General features: G+C 34.6%; 1 protein-coding gene across 3 annotated transcripts; it reads right to left on the reverse strand.

The window, feature by feature from the left end:
- Positions 1 to 16,021, reverse strand: LOC134718577 (zinc finger protein 229-like). 3 transcript variants are annotated; one of them, XM_063581188.1, is made up of 2 exons: positions 15,925 to 16,021; positions 1 to 4,134 (listed from the first exon to the last, which is right to left on the reverse strand). In XM_063581188.1, the coding sequence occupies exons 1-2, from the start codon at positions 15,925 to 15,927 to the stop codon at positions 2,683 to 2,685; spliced, it is 1,455 nt and encodes a 484-aa protein (XP_063437258.1). In that variant the 5' UTR covers positions 15,928 to 16,021; the 3' UTR covers positions 1 to 2,682. The 3 variants fall into 3 exon arrangements, 2 of the variants coding, with proteins under 2 accessions (XP_063437258.1, XP_063437259.1); XM_063581189.1 differs by having other exon boundaries at positions 1 to 4,141; XR_010107409.1 differs by lacking the exon at positions 1 to 4,134 and adding an exon at positions 6,157 to 6,424.
- Positions 16,022 to 16,023: the final 2 nt, after the last annotated feature.

The following is a 16,023-nucleotide window of genomic DNA, read 5'->3' on the forward strand; positions in this document are numbered from 1 at the left end:
AAATTTGTAAGGGTTCCGCGGAACCCAGTGTCTCGCCTATTTTTGCTGTAAATCGCAGGCTCAACAACAATGAGAAAAAAAATCAATAAAAATATTCCTCTTGTTACTATTTTATGATTGTAAGAAAATCTAAGTCCATTTAAAAGTAAATTACATAAAAAACAGAGTAATCTTTTTACCAACTTTACTTCTGGATACAATCTTATGATCATACATAAGCTTCTGTCCAAGTTTGGTACAAACCCAGGATAGTTTAAGAAAGTTATTAAAATTTTAAAAACTTTAACCACAGAGTGAATGTAATGGTTCCCCGCAGAAAAACTAAGTCCATTTAAAAGTAAAATATGGAAAAAATGGATTTATTTATTTACAAAATTTACTTCTGGATACAATCTTATGATCATACATAAGCTTCTGTCCAAGTTTGGTACAAACCCAGGATAGTTTAAGAAAGTTATTAAAATTCTAAAAACTTTAACCACAGAGTGAATGTTATGTTTCCCTGCAGAAAAATCTAAGTCCATTTATAAGTAAAATTCGGAAAAAATGAAATTTTATTTTTACAAAATTGACTTCTGGATATTATCTTATGATCTTAAACAAGCTTCTGTCAAAGTTTTGTAGAAATCCAGTATAGTTTAAGAAAGTTATTAAAATTTCAAAAACTTTAACCACAGAGTGAATATTTGTTGACGCCGCCGACGACGCCGACAGAATGTAGGATCGCTTAGTCTCGCTTTTTCGACTAAAGTCGAAGGCTCGACAAAAATACTAAATAAAACATTCCGGTCGTCTTTATTTCAATTATCAAATGATATTATAATTTTAATTAAAAACACAAAATCGATTATATTCGAGGCAATTAAAAATGTTCAATCCCACGTGGGACTAAAGTAGGATTATGCCTTGAGAATTGTACCACGTGATAATAGTTTGACTGGACTGTCGGGCTTGATATCGTTAAAAACTTTAAAACACGGATATCATTAGTTGCCCGTCACAGAATCCTTGTTTATAACCACTCTGATATTTCCGTAAAGTTGTCAGGCGGTCAAAATCAAAACAATGAACACGAATTTAGTGAATTTTTCATGTTTTCGTGATTTTTTTGTTCTTGAAATAGGGGCATGTTAACTTAACGTGGTAACCTGGAGTTCAACGTGTACACATACAAGGTTTGGACTTGCTTATTCTTTGGAAATTCAAGATTCAAGTTTCACCCCGGCAACCGTTATTGTTTTAACAGTTTAATGACCTTGTTAGCCAATTTTCAACACGAAGTTTGCAAATTTGACGTTTCACCCATTTTAGCCTGTATTTTATACTGCATTGTTAAAAGCCTCTCTCTTCGATTTTTAAAATAGCTCAGGAACCTTGATTTTTGCAACGACAGTCATGATGTTTCGTTTAAATTGTGTATATTGTTGTGTATATTTATTTTCTGCCCCGGCAACCTGTCTATCACTTAAATTAAAGTTAAAACAGACATTTTATTCAAAATTCCCTATCATTTCGATATAATTTTCGTGACCCGTACCGATTTCTTTAGTATAATATTCAAATAAGCAAAGTGGCGTTGATTTCTGGATATGCTGGCTATACAGCCCTTGCACGGTCGGTTAACCATGAACTAGGAATATCTCCTGCTTTTATACCCCGATTTAAACTGTACCATTCCTGAAGGAGGGGTGTTCTAACAAAGTGCCTTCTTACCAGTATCTAAGTTTCCTAAAGAACACCCCTTTACATTTGACCTGACCCTATCACTTGTTTAAGTATCAGACCTCAATTTCCTTCCCAAAAATCACTTCTTTAAGGATCATTCTTTTAATAACCCCCACTAATTTCAACACCCCCGAACAGTGAAATGTTTATCGCGAACAGAACAATTTTATTACATAATCTTAAAGATGAAACATTGAACTTCACAGGAAAAATACTCCCACTGCTGTGAAAAATCTTTTAAGAAAGTATCAGTTCATTATGTAACGCCATTATTATAGCATTTTTTTCAACTAAAATGGAATTTTCAGTTAAATCATATCATCAAATGCATAAACCTTGCTACTTAAAAGAAGCAAAAAGTTCATTTTTTTAATTTTACTAACTAAAAGATATTATTTAAACCTATGTGTGTAAAATTTTAAAAACTACAAATCCCAATTTGTGACAAAACCTCGAAATTTGCTACTCAAATAAGTGATTTAAAAATCATTTAAAAATCACTTATTTCAGTAAGTCCCCTGACTGTATATTGACAAAATTTGTAACTAGAAAAAAACTAGCCAAAAAATGACTAGAGTGTGCCTTCCTGCTTGGACTAATGTTAATCACAAGTTGCATGTGTTTGCACATGTTTATCTCTGCTACGACCCATTTACTGCACAAAATATACAACATCACATACATAAATTGTAACATTCACAAGCTTAAGGTTAATCACAAGTGTCATGTGTTTATAGTACATGTTTATCTCTGCGTTGACTTCTTTACTATTGTATTTTTTGTGCAAGCTCAATGTAAATAAGGATGAAAAGGAAAATCCCTAGAATGTGTTCTTAAATGTGTATCTCTGTCATGTCTCTCAATAAATCTTTTTCCACACACATCACCTGCATGAGGTTTATCTCCAGTATGTGTTCTCATGTGTCTCTGTAAGTCTCTACTATAAATGAACTCTTTTCAACAATCACCACATTTATAAGGTTTATATCCAGTCTGTATAAGCTCGTGGTTACCCAAGTTCTGACTCGTATTAAATCCCTTACCGCATAGAGTACATTGATTAGGTATGTCCCCTGTATGTGTTCTCATGTGACCTTTTAAGTAACGATTCTTACTAAACCCTTTACCACAAACTGTACATTCATGAGGTTTATCACCAGTATGTATTCTCATGTGCACGTTCAAGTTACTACTCAAACTAAACCTTTTACCACATACCATACATTCATGGGGCTTTTCGCCAGTATGTATTCTCATGTGCCTATTTAACTGATAACTCATACTAAACCCTTTACCACATACTACACATTCATAGGGCTTTTCACCCGTATGTATTTTCATGTGCCTCCTCAAGTTAGTTATCCTTCTAAATCCCTTACTGCATACAGTACATTCATGGGATTTTTCATCAGTATGTGTTCTCATATGAGCCTTCAAGTGATCACTCCCACTGAACTCTTTATTGCATAATGTACATTTATAAGGTTTTTCTCCAGTATGTGTTCTCATGTGATTCTTCAACTGATTACTCCCACTGAACCCTTTACCACATACCGTACATTTATGGGGTTTTTCACCAGTATGAGTTTTCATGTGCTCCTTCAAAATTTTACTCAAACTAAACCCTCTACCACATTCTGTACACTCATGGGGTTTATCATCAGAATGTGTTCTCATGACGTGCATGTTCATGCTACTTCTCTGACTAAACCTTTTACCACATACTGTACATCCATGGGTTTTTTCGCCAGTATGTATTCTCATGTGCACGTTCAAGTTACTACTCAAACTAAACTTTTTACCACATACTGTACATCCATGAGGTCTTTCACCAGTATGTGTTCTCATGTGCTCCTTCAACTGATTACTTCTATTGAATCTTTTACTGCACACAGTACATTCATGGGGTTTATCACCAGTATGAATTTTCATGTGCTCCTTCAAAATTTTACTCAAACTAAACCTTTTACCGCATACTGTACATTCATGGGGTTTATCATCAGAATGTGTTGTCATGTGCACGTTCATGCTTCTTCTCAAACTAAACCTTTTACCACATACTGTACATCCATGAGGTCTTTCACCAGTATGTGTTCTCAAGTGCTCCTTCAACTGATTGCTCCCACTGAACCCTTTACCAAATACTACACATTCATAGGGCTTTTCATCGGTATGTATTGTCATGTGCTTCTTCAACTGATTACTTCTATTGAACCCTTTACTGCACACAGTACATTTATGGGGTTTATCACACGGTTTATCACTAGTATGAATTGTCATGTGCTCCTTCAAAATATTACTCAAACTAAACCTTTCACTACATACTGTACATTCAAGGGTTTTTTCAGTATCACACATGAATTCTTTGTTTTGTTTGTGAATTTCTTTCTTTTGTTTCCTCAAAATGGCCTTAAGTCTTAAATAAGAAAGAAATAATCATAAAATTGTGAGAAGCACCCTGTAGGCAAAAACATATTTGCAATCTCTATATTGCTGGTGCCGGTCAAAAACGCCATTTCTACATTGTTCTATAGAAATGTTATTTAGCTGGTTGACTGGTTTGTTGACAACTCGGGCTGAGTAAAGTATTTAGCTGAACACCTACTCTAATTACTGTCAGTTTTCAGTCAAGGGTACTACTTGTACAAGTTATTTTCAATTACTTGACGAAATATTATAAATAAACTTATATAAGAAAATTTGTAGGCTACTTATACAAGTGAATTTTATTTACTATTATACATGTAAGTAAAAACTTCATCGTATCTTCTGTTATTGAATTCTTAGGATTTCATTGCTCTAATATCATTCTAAGTTATCTGCCCTTTGCAGACTTTTTACTAATCATGCATTAATGTGTAATTTCATGGGCAATAAAAATCCCATTTGTCTGTTATCTTCAGAACACTGCTCATTTACAAGCCCGCAAAGTGCAATTTTTAAAGGCCTTGCGCAAATACTTAAGATCTTTGTGCAATCAGTTTCTTTATTGAATTAATGAGCTGAAACATTGAACTCGTATTAAAAAAAATGAGCTAACCTGGGAAAAACCTTGATTTTACATCTCAAAACTTGACAACTTTTGTGTAGGATTGTAAAAAAAATACTTATACAAAATTAAAGAAAATTAAAGGGAGATTATTTAAACATTATTAATTCATTAATAGTTGTATTTAATTCTTCAAGTAAATAAAAATGAAAGAACCTTAGTGAGCACGCTCACATACCCCACGTCGCCACATTGTCATTGGAGAAATTAAATAAGTGCAAGAAAAAAAAATTTTATAAGAAAAATATGCACATCTAAATAGTATGTACTTATTATCTACAAAATTTCATGAAATCTGTGGTGTGGTTTGAGAGGAGTTGCGATGATAAACTGTTGCAGTAGTACATTAAAGTTAATAAGTTCAAAGGGGCGTAACTCCTAGAAAAAACTTTGAATTGCAATTTCCCGTCGATATGCACAACTACATAGTATGTCCTTATTATCTGAAAAAGTTTCGTGAAATTCTGTTGTGTGGTTTAAGAGGAGTTGCTATGACAAACTGTTGCAGTAGTACATTAAAGTAAATAAGTTCAAAGGGGCGTAACTCCTAGAAAAAAAATTGAATTGCAATTTCCCGTCGATATGCACAACTACATAGTATGTCCTTATTATCTGAAAAGGTTTCATGAAATTCTGTTGTGTGGTTTGAGAGGAGTTGCGATGACAAACTGTTGCAGTAGTACATTAAAACATTATTAATTCACTTATAGGTGTATATTTTTTTTACTTCTTCAAGTAAATAAAAATTAAAGAACCTTAGTGAGCACGCTCACATAACCCACGTCACCACATTGTCATTGGAGAAATTAAATAAGTGCAAGAAAAAAAAATTGTAAAAGAAAAATTAATTTCCTGCCAATATGCACATCTAAATAGTATGTCCTTATTACCTACAAAATTTTATGAAATCTGTGGTGTGGTTTGAGAGGAGTTGCGATGATAAACTGTTGCAGTAGTACATTAAAGTAAATAAGTTCAAAGGGGCGTAACTGAATCGCAATTTCCCGTCGATATGCACAACTACATAGTATGTTCTTATTATCTGAAAAGGTTTCGTGAAATTCTGTTGTGTGTTTTGAGAGGAGTTGCGATGACAAGAAACAGGACTGACGGACGGATGGACGGACTGACGGACGGGTCAAAAACATTATACCCTCCGCAACTCGGTGCGTGGGGTATAATAACTTGTACAAGTAGTACCCCTGACTGGTATACTTTGAAATGAACGAGGAGATTTATTCAATTAACAATTTTGTATTGGATGAAAAATTTCATACAGCTATAGATACAAACGCAGCTCTATAAAATGATACATCAAAGGAAAGTTTGCTAACTGCTTAGTTTTTACTAAAATCTGAGGTAAACCTAAAACCCGTAATGAATGGCAATGTAATCATATCAAAAGAAGATATGAAACTATACCAAATGCTTCCAACCAAAATATTGAATAGATTGCTGGAGTAAAAAAATATTTCTCACCAGAAGCATGGAAAACATAAAAGGTTGCCTTATCTTCTAAAACTGAGGAATATTGCAGAATGGAATTGCACGGTATGAGATACAGACATTCACAAAGCGGCATCACTGCATGGTGAGTGATGGCTTCTTGGAGTGGCCTAATTCATGAAAGATGTGTAGGACTTGAACATGCTACAAAAACCATTTACTAGATATGTAGAAGCTGTCATTGTAAATAATAAACTAAAATTGTATATAATAATTAATCATATGTATTGTAAATATAAAATAAATGTATTTAACTTTTATTATCAACAACATACATGTAGTACAGGTCTCATTGTTGTTTATCGTGTAACAATAATGCTATGTAACCGTAGCTTCAATGGTTATTGGTACATTCGTAATTAATCAGGTCCTTACCTAATCACCACAGGCACTTGTCTCAGAAAAAATTTTCCTGTATATATTTTACCTTAATATAATTACATGTAACCGTAGCCAGTGCCTTTTTAATATTGGTACCTCTAAGTCATTTTTTTTTAAAGTGGAAATTGTGTAAAAAACAACATTTATTTCGTTTCGTTAAGCGGTACACCAATTCACTATCAATATGGCCCATTTTTGTTCATTTCGTTTCGATTCGTTTGTTCCGTTTCTATTTCATTTAGCACTTTACCATTGTTTACAGTTCCAGAAATAAATGTTGTCTCAATATACATTCATACATGAAATATTTTGTATGCATTCATTCGTCGTTTGACTTTGTGTTTGAGGTTTACCTTTTTAATTTGTATTTCAAAACGTGTATTCACAGGCACTTGTTTCTACGCATGTAAAGACCCACTATACGTTGATACACCATATCGCTATTTAGTCCTTTCCTGGAAAAACAGTCATTTATACAACTTCCTGTTTAGGTCACGCGGGGCGAAAATGGAGGTCATCTTTTTTTGATGGTGCTGAAAACGAGGTCGAAGCAATCAGACGACATCTTTAAACTGAGAAGAAAATTTTGTGATATAAGTAGAAACAAAGCAATTGTGACAACACACATTATTTAAAAAACATACAAATCAATTGAAATACATTTTGTGACATAAATATTTCCATAAATTACCATAAATTTGTGTAAATAACCGATTTTTCGGATATCCATTGTTAGGGGCCTGTAGAACTACCGGATTAATATCTGTCAAGGTAACACTTTTACTTAAGGGCAAACTCTTTTCCTCTATATTGATTCCTAAACTTTATTGTAAAAATATAATTAAATACTGTAATACTGTAATTATTCTCTGGTAAATACAATTAAAATTTAAATTTGAGTAAAGTCTGGCAGAGAACGCTGTCCCCCTCCCCTTCCCCTTCCCCAGAAGTGAAGATAACTGGTATGTCAACAACAAAACTCAATAAATACTTACGTCAGCCATCCACTCCAATAACTGGAAAGAAGAAACTAACACCTGTTCTCTTTGCAGACAGTAAAGGCAACTACCTGGAAAAACAAACCAAACCAGGCATTGACCATCACATAAAATTTTGGTGTGCAAAGTCCAGAACAACATCTAAAGGACTTCACTGGCTACAGCAAAATCTAGCCCATAAAATTGGCCACCTGGATAACATATCAATATATATATGGTTGGGTACATGCGATTTGACGGCAATTGATCCAAAGACAAGATACGTCACTTTACATCATAAACCTGAAGAAGCCGTCGAAACCGCCACTCAAAATTTTCGAAATATTGCAGAACTCCTACGTCCATATGCCAACTGCAAAATAACATTCATTGAAACTCCTCCATACTCAATTCAACAGTGGAATATTAAACAGAAACACCCTGATACCAACAAATTCATTAATCAAGACAGCGCCTTAAGTAGATACATCTACCAACTAAACCAAAACATTAGGACTATAAATCAGGGACTAGGAGTTGCATCACCGTCACTATCCGTTGACCTGAGCCACTGCCAAAGCAAAAACTAAAAAAATCGCAACAAAAGGCCAGCAGACAAGTACAACTTTACTCTATACAAGGACGGAGTACATCCAGATCCCCTCCTGGCTCAAGTTTGGATGCGTAAAATTGGCAAACTTATGCAAACTGACTGTTTCACCTAAATTTAAATAAAGAATACAACTCTAAAAACCAATATCAACAAGAACTCTAATGCAATATCAACAAGAACTTTAAACCAATATCAACAAGAATTTCAAAGCAATACCAACTATATTATTATTAACTTTCTGTTTCCATAACAACTTCAGGCCACGAGTAGACACTGAGTGCGTTTGATTAGTAATTTGCAGTCGACAGTGGGATTATCCACGACGTACCTTATTTCTGATCAATCGTAACCTAGTGCATTGGACCCATATACAGTATACAACCTGGAGAAACAAGGATAAACAACCATAGCTCAAAGAGTTAAAAAGTGCCATCCATTATACTGACATAATACCATATAAAAATACTGCATACAAAACAGTTGGGAACCATAAATCAACAATCAAAAAGGAAATAATTTTGACTTAAACATTCTCTTTGTACGTATAGACTCTCGCATATTATATTCTGAAATAAGACTGCTGGTCAGTGAATTGCAGTCGATAGTGTGATTATCCACGACGTACCCTTTTGCTGATCAGTAGTAAGAGGTTTCTTTTCTCGGACAACAAATAATAAAATGGCGAGCAATTCTGAAATACAAGTCGTAAGAAGGAAAGAGGATGCCAAAGTACACAGAGAGATCATAAAGAATTATTCCCTTAATGTAGATAAAGCACTGCTAAAAAAGCTAGAAGCAACTCAGCGCTCCACAAGCATGGAATACAAGCAAACAAACGGAGGACTAGTCATAAAAGCAGATGCAGCAACATTTGAACTTCTGAAACATGCAACTGTTGCTTACTTCGAGGAATTGCCATGCAATATAGGCAAAGCCACAATCCAAAGAGAAACTGACAGTTCAAAAAATGCCACGGTGCAAATAACTATTAAGATGAAAGAAAAATGTGGCAAAGCCTACACAGTCAACCTGTACCTTACTAACTGTACAATAATGGTAAATGGGAAAAATCCTGAAAATTTTGGCGACAGAGACATAAAAGAAATACATAACCTTATAGAAAATTTGAATAATGGAAATAAGAACAAAACCATCACTAAATTAAATGAGATCATGAAAAGCAAACTTGAACAAGCTCTAAAAGGAAAAAGAGTACAACCGAAATATGCAGATAAAGATGAAAAAGTCAGCATTCAATGTTTCAAATGTACCAAGAATTGTAGAACAAGAAGCACATTCTGTAACTCAGGCCGACATTGGGTACACTACAACTGCCAACGCCTCTCAACAAAGGAGATCGAATTGATAGAAAAGGAAGAACTTGAAGACTATACATGTCGAATATGCCAAGATGTCAACTTGAAAATACTAGAAAAAGTACTGTCTCCAGTAAAAAAGGTGCAAACAGTAAAACGTCTCACCATCAAAATGACGTACCAGCAATCACCCAAGAACTAAGCAGTAGCCGTAATGATGACTCAACTGAGAAAAGCCCTGAAACATGCAATATATGTGACACAATCATAACGGAAGATAAATATGAAATCTGTGATATATGTAATGATATAGCTCATCCTGAGTGCATGACAATCAGTGGTAACAGTCTCACATGCCACTCCTGTTGCAACACAATTGAAAGACTTCAAACAACACAAAATGAAAATGAACAGATTGATACTAGCCAAACATTTGTAAAGTCTTGTGAATTGCCTGAAAATGAAGATAACAACCCAGAGACGGCTATTATAAGAACAAATAGTCCAAAAAGGCAGGAACTGCATAACAATCATGAAATAGCAAATAATAACCAACAATATGCACAAGAGAAAAAAACAAACCAGAGAAATGGGAAAAAAACAACACAAAGGACAAACCTTGATCCATTCCCAACTCATGAACCATCAACATCAGAGAGTATTGAGCAAGATGAGGTTGCAATTATAAAACTAAGAGAGATCCGTGAGAGAGAACTCAAATTGCGAAAGGCAGAAGAACATCTGAAAATGAAAGAAAAACTATTCAAAGAAGAACAGTCGAAAATAGTGCTCCTGGAAACTCGTTGCCAGTACCTAGAATCCAAGAATTGTGAATTGGAATCATTAGTCAATACAATGAAGCGTAGACTTGACATGAACACTAGTACTAATATCAATAATACGCAAGGTATGGGGCATTCAACACCATTAAATGAACAAATGCAAGGAAAAATTAACAACAGAATACTAGCCTTCCATGAAAAATTAACAAATCTCGTTATGGACCAGGTAGAAAATCAGCTACAAAAAGTAGCCGAGAGCCTTAACATCACTGATGCAAGACTAGATATACATCATGAAAATAGTAGAGCTGCAACGAATATAGCCTCAACAGTAAGCACCAGCGTACCTACAAACCCTGAGGTCATCAAGAACCCTCTCAAGAACAAAGTTTGCAATGGCGTAGCACAAGCAAATATGAACTACCCGCCAAGAATAGAGTCTACAAGCTTAAAACCAGGGTGCAATATAATGACATCAGGATATAATGTAAATGAAGGCCATAGAGGACAAGTCTTAGGCCCTGATGCTATCAACAACAACGATACTGTTCGGTACAACTTTCCGCCGCCTATATATAATGCTCACCAGAATACAGGACAAATGACACCTATCATCATAATCCAGATGCCATTCGTACATAACACTGCCCCACAGGAAAGACCCTCTATACCATCAATACCGCAAACATTGACATCAATCAGCAGGCCTCAGTACATACAACCGAATAATAGAAAACATGTTACGGTACAAGACCGTAGACGTAACGAGCAAAGCAGAAACAATAGTGCTAGAACCGATGTTTCTGACATAGAGTCAGCTAATCACAATCAACAAGTCTTAGTTGCCAACCCGTTAATCCCAAATCACCAACAGCATTTTTTAGGCCAACAAAGCCTCCAATGGCAGATCAGGTAGCACAACCAACAGAAGCCACAAATACTTCACTGCAAATAGTATCATTCAACTGTAAAAGTATTAAATCATGCAGTGCAACGGTTAGGGATCTGATTAGACAAAACGACTTTGTACTTATTCAAGAACATTGGTTATTTGAAGGACAATTAAATCTGATAGGAGAAATTGATGCAAATGTGAGCTATGCCGCTAAAGGGGTGGATAAGTATGATCCACTCCCACCGATATATTTGCCAAGAGGTTATGGAGGAGTAGCTAAAATATGGAAAATGAATTTGGATAGTATAATTAAAACATTAGATGACGGAAGAGAGCGTATACAATGCGTGGAAGTCTTGGGAAAAGATAATAACAATCTGATATTAATATCAATTTATTTGCCATCAACGGGAAGTCGAGACCATTATGAGGAATTTTAAGACACTATAGACCAACTTAATGAAATAGTGCTAAAATATCAAGACACACATAACATCATAATTGGAGGAGATCTAAACGAAGACTTAGGAAACATCGATAGAATAAATAAGAGAAAGGACTATCTGGAAAAATTTGTAAAAGAGACTGGGCTTAAATACGACAATGAAGGAAAGACATTCGTAAAGGTCAATGGAGAAGAATGCTCAGAACTGGACTACTTCCCTCATAAACTTGGAAAAATCAAGCTAACACACAAGCAAGTGTTGAATAGCATTATGAACAACACGTCAGACCATCATCCTATAAAAATGAAAATATTATATGGAATCTCGAGTGATGCTGATTGCAAAAATCTAACTAAGGACTGTACAAACCGAGCTGTCAAATGGGATAAAGTTGATATTGACCTATATGTAGCCATTACAAATGAACAGTCAGATTCTATATTGAACATGCCGCTAGAAACATTAGAACAAGCTACATCCGTCTAAGAGCAGGTGCATGGATTTCTAAATGATGCTGCCACTACATGTGCCTCAAACAAACCTAGGTACAACGCAAAACCTAAACTGAATGTATGGTCTGCAGATATAAAGTTAGCCCTAGATGAGATGCGTAAATATTATGCGCAGTGGGTCAAGCAAGGAAAAATAAAGGACCCTGAAAATTATATATACCAACAAAGATTGAGAACTAAAAAGGAATTTAGGCGACAGGTGCGAATTGAAAATGCTAAATTCAAAGATACTGAGAAACAACGCATAATGGAAACAAGAACAAAGGATACAAAACTATTCCATCAACTTGTAAAGAGCAATAGAAAGCACAGGGGTAATACTATCATGGATCTGCACGTAGGAGACATACATGTATGTATGTCTGGTGAGCAAAATATTATGGAAGGCTTCAAACAGCACTTTAGAAACTTAGCAACTCCAGAGGAATCTACAGTCTTAGAGAATAGACAATATCACCAGCAAGTAGAATATGAAATAGGATTAATTACGGAGATGGTGAAAGATAAGAATATACCACCGGCCACACTAGAAGAGCTACAAAAGGCTATCAAATCAATTAATAAAGGAAAATCAGCTGATATCTACGGAATCACTGTCGAACATATATTGCATGCAGGAAAAAATTTGGAAATGTTGCTACTGAACCTCATAAACTTAATATTCAAAGAAGGCAAGGTACCAGACATGCTAAAGGAGGGATTACTCACCCCCGTGTTTAAGAACAAAGGCGAGAAAAACATAGCAACCAATTACAGAGGAATCACTGTATTACCTGTGTTAAACAAAGTGATAGAAACAATTATGAAATTAAGGATCAACCCAACAGTTCTTATAACACAAAATGTAACTCAACGAGGATTTACAGCAGGCTCAGGACCGGCAAATGCAGCATTACCGGTCGAAGAAATATACCGTGAAGCCAAAGACAACAATCAAGAATATGAACTTGTACTGCTGGACGCAAAATCAGCCTTTGATGTAGTCATACATTCCCATCTAATGAAACGTCTCTTTCATGCTGGAATTGATGATAAACACTGGACAATCATTCAGAGTATGCACACAAATGCAACAAGTGCAGTTAAATGGAATGGCAAAACTTCAGAGCTATTTAATGTACTACAAGGAGTACGCCAGGGAGGGATCCTAAATACGGATCTATACAAGCTTTACATCAATCCTCTACTTAACATGCTGGAAACATCAAAATTAGGATGTAGAATTGGAAATATACTCTGCAATACTAGCGCATGCGCAGATGATGTCGCACTCATGAGCAAAAAGACAACCGATATGCAAGTACAAATCAATATGGCAAACACTTTTGCTGGCATGGAAGGATATAAACTACAGCCCCAAAAAAGCGTCGCTATTAACATCAAACCTAAGCCATCAAAGAAAGACACGCTACTAGAAGAATATACATTAAATGAAGCTATTATGCCGAGAGTTGACTCAGCTATGCATTTAGGAATAATCCGAACGAACTCTTTGAAGCAAAATATCATAGCAAATATTGAGAAGAAGAAGTGCTTATGCTCTACTTGGCAGTGGCTTCCATGGTGAAAATGGACTGGATATGGAAACTATAATACACCTATTTAAAATTTACATCTTGCCCGTGTTATTATATGGAATGGATCTATTAACACCACAATCTCTGGATCTAGAGAAATTGGAGAAATTTCAAAAGAAAATGCTCAAACAACTGATGTCACTTCCAACTAATACACCAGATCCGGCAATTAACATCTTGACGGGAATACTACCAGTTGAAGCACAAATACACTTAAAGGTCATGACCCTATTCATAAATGTATGTACCCAACCCAACGAAAGTTTAGAAAAACAACTAGCAAGGAGGCAATTGTGCATCAAGTCAATGAATAGTAACAGCTGGTTTATTCAAGTAAAAACAATCATGTTAAAATACGATCTAGGAAATGCAAGTGAGTGGCTAGATATTCAGATGAAAAAGGATGAACTGTTAAATAAAGCTAAAAAAGGTATCAATGCCTACTGGATTGAACGAACATCATCTCTAGCTAAGCTCTATAACGGCCTTAGATACCTCAACAGTAATATATTCATGCCAGGGAAGATACATCCAATACTACGAATCAAGCACCAATCTCCAAGAGACAGCAAGAGAGTACCCACCAAGATCAAACTATTAACTGGCAAATGACTGGAACGTATATTCTACAACCTTTAAGATATAAGATATACAAAGAAGGAGCCGAAGATCATTGTATCGCCTGTGACTGCAAAGAAGAGACATTAGAACATTTGCTTATAGAATGTGAAGCGTGGAATTACCTGCGAGATCCAATATTACAAACAATTAAGAACCTACTAACCACAAACAGGAATGTGCGAGTAGAAGATCTCACATGTGAAATGACAATTCAAGTAGTATTAATGGACATTACAAAAATACAAAAGATATACAGAATCACATCTGACCTGATATATCAAATAGAATTCCAATCAAGAAGACTAGTGTTCCTCATACCAACGCACGATATCAACTGGTGATGAAAGACCAAGCAAAGAAAAAGGCTGCCTGAGAATGGGGGCAAGGATGGGAGGACAGCAATTTAAAATTTTAAACAAAACATTTTAAAAATTTATTCGAGTTAATACTAAACTTAACAGTATAATCCTTCTTATTAAATCTTAAGAGTTTCAGTTCATAAATATTCTGTGAATTAACTATAAATAGTTGTAAAAACATCATCTTACTAATTGTTCTCATAATACACAGCGAATAATTTAGTGTTAAATTAACTTTAAAGATATAAAGGAGAATTTTAAAGGGCAAAGACCAAAATCTTTTTCTTTTTATTTCATCTGGTTAATTATCTAAAAAGTGAATATGTAACCTAATCTGTAAATGTTATCATATTAAATATCGATTAGTAACCAAAAATAATAAACAAAATAAAAAAAAAGAATTAAAAAATTAATAATAAAAATGAAAAGTAACTGCTAAAAGAAAAATCCAAATTTTTCCTTTATTTGCATGTTAAAAGTATTAAACTGTAAACTTCCCATGTAAAATTCAAAATATAACATGTAAATCTCCTTTGTAAAAACACATAAAGACATAAAAAAAAAAAAAAAAAAAAAAAAAAAATGTAAATATAGTGTATATATAATGTTGTTGTTTTACGATTGTTAATTTATTCTTCGTGTATATATTATTTTTTTATTTTCTTTGGTGGTGGAACTGTTCGACATACGGAAGTATGGTTACCCTACAAAGGGTGTAAAGATCCAGAGAAGAAGGTCATCAGCAGTGAGCTGAGGGAGGAAAAACTTTAGAAAGTGATCATCAAGAAACTTTGATTTAGTATGATCAGAGACATATAATACAATATGTATTATATGTCTCTGGTATGATCCACTTTTTTCGAAATTAAAATTGAAGTAAAAAAATATTTTGTTTAAAGTATTTACGGTAGTTTAAACAGGTCTCATTAAAAAGTATCATGCATGGTGAATCGTTTAAACAGGGTCCCAGATAGCCTCAACTGGATGAACACGTTGTGTAATTTTAGAACTTATCTGGAATGGAATAAATAGCGATTAGGTGTATTGTCGGTCTACCCATCATGTTTGCCCATGGATAGGAACAAGTGCCTGTGCATGTTTTTCATGAATAAAATAAGTTATATGATTTTTATGACAACACATCAAATCAAAAATATATTCTCACCATGTAAACATAATTTTCAATACATTATAATCACTGTATCAAGTATTATAATCTTCATTCTCAAAACACCGTTTTCCGTTGGTGTCAATATCTAGGATG

Source organism: Mytilus trossulus, chromosome 5, assembly GCF_036588685.1.
Source record: "Mytilus trossulus isolate FHL-02 chromosome 5, PNRI_Mtr1.1.1.hap1, whole genome shotgun sequence".
In the NCBI taxonomy this organism is placed as follows: Eukaryota; Metazoa; Mollusca; class Bivalvia; order Mytilida; family Mytilidae; genus Mytilus; species Mytilus trossulus.